General features: G+C 55.0%; 1 protein-coding gene across 1 annotated transcript; it reads left to right on the top strand.

Moving 5' to 3' along the window:
* The first annotated feature begins 2036 nt into the window (after positions 1-2036).
* Positions 2037-9286, top strand: LOC137461422 (paired box protein Pax-1-like). The gene is given in 8 exon segments (XM_068171162.1): positions 2037-2040; positions 2984-3142; positions 3145-3464; positions 3466-3588; positions 3590-3614; positions 4895-5037; positions 5261-5480; positions 8710-9286. Coding segments are annotated over 8 exon segments (1086 nt in total). The 3' UTR covers positions 8802-9286.
* Positions 9287-9711: the final 425 nt, after the last annotated feature.

Raw genomic sequence — 9711 nt, 5'->3', positions numbered from 1 at the left:
CCCCCCCCCCCCCCCCCCCGCCTTTTTCTTCTCCTTTCACCTCTTAATTTCCTTCTGCTTTTCTCCCTCTGTTTCCTTCATTCTTTATCTCTCCTCTCCCTTTCCCACGCACACCCGCCTGCACCCGGCCAGGCTCTGATTACCTCCCGCCGGTACCAGGCAGCCCCTCGGCCACATCTCCCTACCCTCTGATGCCACCAAACTCTTGCCCTTTCTATCTCAAATCCTGTTGAGTTAGAACCCGCCGGGGCAGCCCAAGGGGCCGGTGGGAAGGGGCAAGGGGAAAGAGTCCCAAAAGATTGCAGCAGGAAGCCTAGAGCCGTATTCTGATAGTTTCCCGCGGCAGGTGGCCGTCGGACTCGATGATCTTTGAGGTCTCTTCCAGCCTTGGTGATACTGGCAGGGTTGCCCGGGGGAAAATGGACAGATTCTGCTGAGGGGATGATTGTATCTTTTGTCGTTAAAACCCTAGGGAAAGACTTCCCCAGCAGCCAGTCCCCGGTGAAAGGGGCTGCGAGCTGACTGTGGTCATGGGTGTGCGCATCATATTGGGATGGGGCATGAGGGCTGGGACAAGACCCCCGCACGCCCCTAAAGAATCGTCTCGTTGTATTCCCAGGGCAAGGGGAAGGACACCGGGTCTCCTCGGCCGCTTTTCGATCTCCTCCTGCCCACAAGCTGAGGTCAGCCGCTCCTGTGTGGGGTGAGAGTGCGAAACTCATCACGACGGCCCTCCCCTGGGGGTTGCGATCGGGGAGGTCCGGGGAAAAGGGAGGCAAACACGGAGCACCCATGCTTTTGCGAGTCCCATCTGCATTTTAATCGATACGCTTTTTACCCGACGGCCGATTTCTAGAGGCACCCGGCCCCGTCGGGGTAAACCCCACATTTCGGGGGAGAGGAAGCGGGGGGAAAGGGGTTCGTCCTGTGCCCAATCCCCCATAGATGCTGTGCTCCTGGCAAGAGACGCTGTTTGCCCCTCCTGCCCGCTGCTGCCCGCGTTGCCGTGAGGAGGCCGAAAGCCGGGGTAATGGGGGCTGCCCGCTCCCTTTGCCCGCCTCTGCCCCATGACATCCCCGATTTAAAACCCGAATAAAACCAGGTTTTCGATGAGGCTGCGAAAGTGATGCCCGCGGCTGGCTGCGAGGCAATTTCACCTCTCCCCCCAAACTCTTTTAATTGTTTGAGGAGAAACACAACCTTCCCATCGACTTTCGGGGGGTATGGAGTGAAAAAATCCACAGAAATCCCCCAAACTCTCACCCCATCCTGGTTTTATGAAGCTGTCTTTCTGAATGATTATTTGGATAACAAAATGACGGATTTCGATGCCGGGTGGGCAGATTTTCATGGGAAGCCAGACGGGGAAGGTGTCTGCCCGTTGGCCCGGAGCAGCCCCCCGCTGCCAAGCAGCTCCCATTACCCTCGAAAGCACAACAAGCCCTTTGCTCCTTGGAATCCCCAGCCATGTCCCCGTCCGTGGGCCCAGGAGGGGCTGGAGCCGGGGCAGGTGTCCGTGTCCACGTCCGGCGTGGGAAAAGAAGGCGCAGACGGGACCGGGGCGGGGGCAAGACATTGAGAGGGGGGCGTGGAGACACCCTGCGCTACCCCTCTCCGCATCTCTAAAAGGGGTCTCTGTGTGTGCGGAGGTAGGGGGTGTCCCATGGGAATGGGGCGAACAACCCCATCCGGGCTCTGGCCCCGCGGGGGCGGGCTGAGGGTGTCGTGTGTGTCCCCCCCTCCCCATTCTCCGCGGCCATTTAGGAGCGGCTCGGGAGCCAATGGGCGTCCCCCGCACCGTGACGGCCGAGATTGACGTGTTTCCCACGTCAAATTGATCCCAAGTAAGCGGCGGGGGCTCCCCGGGAGCGGGGAACCGGCCCGGCTCCGCCAGCACAGCCCCGCCGCCGGCTCCTGCCCAGCCCGGCCCGCCCTCCGCCGCTCCTTGGGACCTCTATGCCGGGACCGGGACAGCGGGGCGGCGGGCAGGCGCTGCCCCCGAGCCGGGCCGAGCCGAGCTCCCCCGGTGCCCGGCGATGGGTAAGAGCGGGCGGCCGTGGGAAGGGCGCCGGGACGGGATCCGCGGAGGGGGCGGGATGGGGGGGTCACCAGGCGGGGTGGACCCCCTGTCTCCTCGCTGCGGCCCGGTAGTGGCGGCGGGCAGGGGTCCTGCACGGCGTGCCCGGCTGCGGAGGCCGCCGGCTCTCCAGTCCTCCCTACCTCCGCTTTTGCTCCGTTCCCTTTCTTCATTCTTTCTCCCGTTCTCCTCGTTTCTCCTTTTCTTCTGCCTCCCCCTCGTCCCGTTTCTTTTTATCTTTTTTTCTTCCACTTTTTTCTTTTTCTCCTTTCCTCTCCTTTGTTTATTTCACTTTCCCCCGCCTTCTTTTTTCATCCTTCTTTTCACCTTCACTTTCTCTCACTTTTCCCCTCTCTCTCTTTCTTTCTCCTTTTTTCTCTTCACTCCTCGCCCCCCTCTTTCCTTCTTTTCCCTCTTTTCATTTTCTTCCCCTTTCTCCCCACTTCCCCCTCCTTTTTTCTTTCCCTCTTTTTTCCTTCTTTTTTTTTTTTTTCCTTCTCCCCCCCCTTTTTCCTTCCCTTTTCATCCCACTCCCTTTTTCTTTACCTCCTTTGCTTTTCCTCCCCCCTTTCCTTTTAATTTTCCCTCTTTCCCTTTTCCTCCCCCCTTGTCTTTTCCTTCCCTGCCGTTTCGTTTTCCTTCAGACTTTTTCTACCCCCCTCGTTTTGCCCTTTCCTTCTCTCCCTCCTTTCCCCTCTTTTTCCTTTCCCTCCTGTTTCTTTTCCTCCAAATTCCCTTCCTTTTAATTTCCCTGTCTCCATCCCACTCCCTCCTGCCTCCTCGACTCGTGTCGCCCGGACATCCCCCAGCCGACCCTGATTCGGCCCAGCGGCGAGTCCCCCCCATCCCTCCCTCCTTCCCTTCTCCGCGCCCCGTCCGGCCGGTAACGGCCCCGTCCCGCCGCAGAGCACACGTACGGGGAGGTGAACCAGCTGGGAGGTGTATTCGTGAACGGGCGGCCGCTGCCCAACGCCATCCGACTGCGGATCGTGGAGCTGGCCCAGCTCGGCATCCGGCCCTGCGACATCAGTCGCCAGCTCCGCGTCTCCCACGGCTGCGTCAGCAAGATCTGGCCCGCTACAACGAGACCGGCTCCATCCTGCCCGGGGCTATCGGCGGCAGCAAGCCGCGGGTCACCACCCCCAACGTTGTCAAGCATATCCGCGACTACAAGCAGGGAGACCCCGGCATCTTCGCCTGGGAGATCCGCGACCGGCTGCTGGCCGACGGCGTCTGCGACAAGTACAACGTCCCCTCGGTCAGCTCCATCAGCAGGATCCTGCGGAACAAGATCGGGAGCCTCTCCCAGCCCGGCCCCTACGACGGGGGCAAGCAGCCCCCCCCGCAGCCTGCCCTGCCCTACAACCACATCTACCAGTACCCTTACCCCCAGCCCCATGGCCTCCACGGCCGCCAAGATGGGGGGTCACCCCGGCGGGCCCGTGGCCACCGCTCACGTCAGCTTGCCACGCTCCTGGCCCTCGGCTCACTCCGTCACCAACATCTTGGGCAATCCGCACCTTCGTGGAGCAGACGGGTGGGTATCAAGCTCCGGCCTCCTTCAGAGCAAGGGGGAGGTCGGGCAGGGATCACCCTTTCCCCGCCTGTCGAGCAGCTCTTTCACCCCTCCCAATTAACTTTCTCGGGGGGTTTATTTGGTGGCCGCACCCCGCTCTGGCAGGACGGGGCCCAGATGTGGCGAAGCTCAGACATCTTGAACTTTTTACGGAAAAATATGGAAAATATTTTCGAAGGGATGATAGATTGGTGACCGCAAATTGGGAGCCCTGAATCTCCCCTTGTAAAGGGGGGAAAAATATGGAAAAGGGGCGGTGGGGTGCGGAGAGGAGAAAATAAAACGAGGGAGGGAGGAAAAGGGGAGAGAAAAACAAATCAGGGTAGAGAAAAAAAGGGGAAGGACAAAGCAGGAGAAGCGGAAAAAAGGGACAAAAACAAATATGGGGAGGGGAAAAAGTGGTGAAAAAAAACTAAATCAGTGGAGCGAAAAAAGAGGCAGAAAACAAACGAGGGGAGGGAAATAAGTAGGGAGCAATTAAAGCTGGAAAGGGAAAAGAAGCTAGAAAAAAACAAACGCGGGCAGGGGAAAAAGGAGGGAGAACGAAACCAGAGTAGGGGAAAAAGACTGAGGAAAAGGAGGAAAAGAAGAAGGGAAGCCACCTGTAAAACAGACACGGGGCTTTCCGGGTTGTCCCCGAGAAATCGCCCTGATTCTCCCAAAAGCCAAGCCAGGGAGGAGGAATCGAGGAGCGCGGCCGGGCTGCTGCGGCCGGGAGGCTGCGGCCGGGGGCTCCGGGCAGTCCAGACCCGGGGAGGGGACACACACACACACTGGACGTGGTGGGGGTGGTGGGGGGAATGCGGGTCCTTTTATTCTTCCAAAAGTAAATCAACCGCAAGCTTTTTCCTCCGTGCGATCATTTATCTTTAAAATTCCGATGTCACTTTTATAAGTCTCCTTCGTCAGAAGAGAAATTTGGCCTTGGGAGCGGATTGGGGGTGGAATGGAGAGTCAGGGAACAGGGATTTGGGACGGTGGCAAAATTAGGTATACCTCTCCCGGCGTGTACACGAAATTTCGGCCGTCAGAACCGAGCCTTTCCGGGATGCCTTCCCAGGCTGGTGGCAGAGAGCGAGAGGCGAGGCGGCTCTGTGCCCCCTCCCCGTCGGGTTTATGCGGAGAAGCACCTGCAGCCTAGGGCTTTCTCCCCATCTCGCCCCAGTCCTTGCCCTGAGACACAGAGATCTGGCTCACAGCGAGGGCTAACGCTAACGGAGCCGCTTCTGTCTCCTCTCCAGGGGCTCTGGCTGGCACAGAGGGGTCTGCTTACCCCCCCAAAATGGAAGACTGGCCCAGTGTGAACAGGACGGGCTTTCCCTCAACTCAGGCTGTCAACGGCATTGACAAAGCTGCCGTGGAAGGGGATATCAAATACCCGCAGGTAAACTGCTCTGGGGGGCAGGAGGTGACAAGGCAAGGGAGGCAAGAGCATTAAAAAGAGACAGGCAGAAATAAGGCAAGAGGGGGTAGTAGGGTATGAGTTGGGGGGCAGGAGGGGACAAGGCGGCTGGGAACTATTTCCTATTGCGTTCATGAGCAGCCGGGCGGATTGTTTTGAGCCCATTCCCCTCGTACCCTAGATATCTCTTTGTCCCTGTCCCCAGCCCCCGCCGGGACTCTCCTCGGTGAGTAGCTTCCTCCCAGCTTGTGCTTATCCCCCTTCCAACCAACACGGTGTCTACGGCGGCCCACCTGGCGGCTATCTCCCCCCGGGCCCCCCCTGGCCACCACAAGGTAGCCCTTTGGGCCACCACGGACCCGGAGTGACGGTGCACGGAGGCGACTTGGCCACGGCGATGGCGTTCAAGCAGCCCGGGAGGGAAGGTGAGCTGAGCGGGGGGGATAGGCGTCCACATCTGGGAGTGGGGCTGCGGAGCTGGGGCCCTCCGGGGTCTCGGAAGGGGCAGGAGAAAAGGGGTAGTAAAAAGACTCGGTGTGGGTTCCCCCACCCTGATGCAGAAGTGAGTATTTTAACCATCTTTGACGTGTTGAAAATGCAGGATATTTCCCCCACCCCATGAGGGCTTTCGGGCTCAGTCGGGCTGTCGAACGTGGTCTTCGGGATTTTGCCTGCTTGCTGCTCATGCCCGGTCCCCCCTGCCGCAATATTCGATGGGTGCTGCTCCGGCTCCCAACCCCTTTCTGCCCGGCCTCAACCAGCACATCGGGATTCTAAACTAGAAATCTTTTTCCTTCTTGCTTGCGCTGGAAATGACCAGGGAAGAGGGTTTGGATTTTGCGGGAAACCTCCGCTTTTCACCAGGAAATCTTCTTCCCGGCGCAGTTTGCGGGACCGGGGAAGGATCTGCGGCTCCTCAGAGGCTTTTCCCCAGGTCCTCCCAAAATGAGCAGCGATAAAATAGACATTCTGACGGCATCCATCTTAGCGAGGAGTCCCGCAGACAGGGCAGGAGCCTCGGGTCGGAGTTATTGCCATCATAAATCCCCTGCTGAGGACTGGGGGGGGGGAGCTGGGGGGGGAAGGAGCGGGAGAGGGTAAAAACAAACCCGGGGGGTGGTTCGGAACGTCTAGACTAGGGATTACTAATTAGGGCGGTTCTCTTATCTCCCGCTAATTATTTCGGCTCGGTGAGGGAAGGTTTATTTCCGCGGTGGGAGGTTTCGTTCTGCGTGTAAAACCCCGGCCGATTTTACCCCCGTCCCCAGTGTCCCTCCTTTTTCGTGGTAATCTATGATTCTATGATAATCAGATTTGATATTATTTTCCACATTTCTAACGCATTCCCTACTTTTACACCGATTGATCTTATTTTATGTTGTTTAATTATTCCCTCCCCCCACCCCCCCCCCCCCCCCCCCCCCCGCTTTCTTCGGTTTTGGTTATTTTTATACGAGGCTTTTGCTGGTGGTAGACTCATCACGGGGATGAGTCCTCTCGAGTGTTAGAGATCAGGAAATCGATTTAATACGAGGAATAATAAATCTAGAGAAACGGAACAAAAGGAAGTGAGGGAGAAGAAAGGAAAGAAAAAGGAAAGGAATTAAAACAAAATTGGAAAGAAAGAAAGGAGGAAAGGAATGAAAAAATAGGGAAGAGGGAGGAAGGAAGAAAAAAGGAAAAAAGAAAAAAGGAATGGAGGAAGAAAGGAAAAAGGAAAGAAGAAAGGAAAAAGGAAAGAAGGAAGGAAAAAGGAAAGAAGGAAGGAAAAAGGAAAGAAGGAAGGAAAAAGGAAAGAAGGAAGGAAAAAAAGAAAAAAGGAATGGAGGAGAAAGGAAAAAGGAAAGAAGAAAGGAAAAAAGGAAAGAAGAAAGGAAAAAGGAAAGAAGAAAGGAAAAAGGAAAGAAGAAAGGAAAAAGGAAAGGAAGGAAGAAAAAAAGGAAGGAAGGAAGAAAAAAGGAAGGAAGGAAGAAAAAAGGAAGGAAGGAAGAAAAAAGGAAGGAAGGAAGAAAAAAGGAAGGAAGGAAGGAAGGGAGAAAGAAAAGAAGAAGGAAGGAAGGAAAGAGGAAGGAAGGAACAAAAGAGGAAGGAAGGAGAAAGGAAGGAAGGAAGGAGAAAGGAAGGAAGGAAGAAAAAAGGAAGGAAGAAAAAAAGGAAGGAAGGAAGAAAAAAGGAAGGAAGAAAGAAAGAAAAGAAGAAGGAAGGAAGGAAAGAGGAAGGAAGGAAGGAAGAAAAGAGGAAGGAAGGAAGAAAAGAGGAAGGAAGGAAGAAAAAAGGAAGGAAGGAAGGAAGGAAGGAAAGAGGAAGGAAGGAAGAAAGAAAAAAGGAAGGAAGGAGAAAAAAGGAAGAGAAGAAGAAAGAAAATGGAAGAAAGAATAAAGGAAGTAATAAAAGAAAGGAAGAAAGGAAAAAAGGAAAAAGAAGGAAAGAAAACAAATGCAGGAGGACCGATGACCTGGTTGTATTCATTCTATTTTCGAGGCATTTTCAACTCCTTGGAGCCTGATTTTTCTGCCTTGCCAGTCTTCAAGCTATCTCTGCTGAAAGTCCAATCCAGACTTCCTTTAAACGTTAGTGACTTGTCGGTTTTATGTGGTTTTAGTTTGGCTTCTGAGGACTTTCTAATAGTTTTTTTTTTCTTCTTCTTCTTCTTCTCCTTCTTTTTTTTTTCCCTTTTTAATTTCCTTCAGATGGACTTTCGGGTTCCACTACTTATTTGGGATGACCCAAATATCGGATTATGCTGCAAAACTCTCCCTCTGTCCCCTGTCCCGAGAAGGGAGGAGTGTCGCTGGGGCGGGGGAGGAGGGGAAGGGGACGGGGCAGACGGTCCCCTCCGCTCCTGGGGAGGGCAGTCCTCGGTCCCTGCAAAGAGGGGGGGGAAGAGGACAGTGGGAGGGGAAAGAGACAAAGAGAAGGGAAGAAAGGAGGAGAGAAGGAAAGAAAGAAGGAAAGGGAGAGACAAATTCAACTGGTCAGTTTTGTCCTCCAAGTTTCTTTTTCTGATGTCACAGCTCCTTTTTCCCTCTCCAAATCTCCCTGCTTATCCCAACACCTGTAGCAGCCCCAGACACTCCTCCCTGAGGACTGGTGTGTCTGGCAGGATTGGGTGGGAAGTACAGGTGGTCTGGGTCCCTGCAAACCCACTGTGATGCCTGCTGGGGCTGGGCTGTGTCTGGGGTGAGCTGGGGTTGGCGAGAAGCTCAGTAGTTTATCTACTGCTGGTGAGGTGTAAAGGTGTTTTCCCCCATTCCCCTTTCCCCTACTTCCTGGCACTGGTGGCACTGTCCCCTTCCAGGGCACCCCAATCACAGGCATGAGACACGTTCTTTGTGTGGCTGGGCTGGGTTTGGGTCCCCTTCATGGATAGATCTAGCTCTTCAGCAATGGCAGAGGGGGCCCTGACATCATCAGGACAACCCCCCCCCCCCTTCTTCCCCTTTTCTCCTGAAAGGGCATTTCTGAAGTCATGACTTTCCTGGAGGCAGGTGGGTGGTGGGCTCTGAGGGGTAGAAGTGCTTTTGAGTGGCCATTGGAGGAGGGTGCACATGCATCCAGCCATGGATTGTGCCTGGCTGCGGCAATGTGTTTTTAGTCCATCAATCCACTGCCTTGTTGTTGTCTTTTATTTCCTCCCTCCCTCCCTTCTTGCAGCTGTGGACAGAAAACCTGTCAGCCCTGTGGGGAAACCTCCAGACCCTCTAAATACCATCCATGGACTCTCTATCCCAGCCTCCTCCTCCTAGAGCTGCTGAGCAGTGGTCCAGAGACAGTGACTCTTGGAATAAGCACCTGTGAACTCTAACCGAAGCCTGAAGTGCCACCAAACTGCACCCAAAGTGCCATTGAGCAGTACCTAAAGTGCCAGTACCTTGGGCTGGTGCCTGCAGGGATGAAGATGTGCCTGGATTGTCAGAGGTGACATCCTCCATGGCAAATCCCCGTGCAGGGAAGCACAGGCAGGATGTTCACTCACACTGTACCTCCATTGGACTGGAAAGAGGTGACAGAAGAGACTCAGCCTTCTTTATTTTGTCTATTCCCCCTCCCCCACCCCTCCACTGTTTTCAGTTTTTCTTTCTCCTTCCCATGTTCCCAAAGACCATTTGGTCCAGGGCAGCAAACACCTCCATCCCCAGCCATCATCTCTGCCTCAGCATGGGAATGGGCAGATGTGCCACAAGGTTTTATGATATATTTTTATAATAACAAACCTTAATAAAAAGTGACTATTGTGGGCACATGCTGCTGGCCTCCATCTCTCGGGGGCTGTCTTAGCTCCACTACTTCTTCTGTTGTCCTCCAGACTCAGACTGCATCTCCAGGTTGCCTGGGAGTGACTGAGACCTGCTGGGATAGACCTTGGGGACACTTGGCTGGGAGAAAACACTCTGGGCTGGCTCTGGATCTGTGCACCCAAATCCACCCTGCCAAGGACCCAGTGTTCGCTCTGAGCATGCTGCAGCCCTGCTTTTCAGGGCTAAGGGCAGATTTGAGGGGGTCCATGGTCCTGCTGGGTGACTCCTGATGCTCTGGGGTTACAGGCCAGCTCTGGACATAAGCAGCAGGGTGGGTGGCCAGCCCCTGGGCTGGCTGCCACCTGTCTCACCTAGCTATGGGCAAGCAGTGGGCTAGCAGCAGAGTTGCACCTCACAG

This window comes from Melanerpes formicivorus, unplaced genomic scaffold (assembly GCF_026170545.1).
Source record: "Melanerpes formicivorus ecotype bairdi unplaced genomic scaffold, bMelFor1.0.p_v2 SCAF_2139, whole genome shotgun sequence".
NCBI classification, from domain to species: Eukaryota; Metazoa; Chordata; class Aves; order Piciformes; family Picidae; genus Melanerpes; species Melanerpes formicivorus.
Note: the sequence above shows the minus strand (reverse complement) of the source record. Positions and strands in the feature narration are given on the sequence as shown.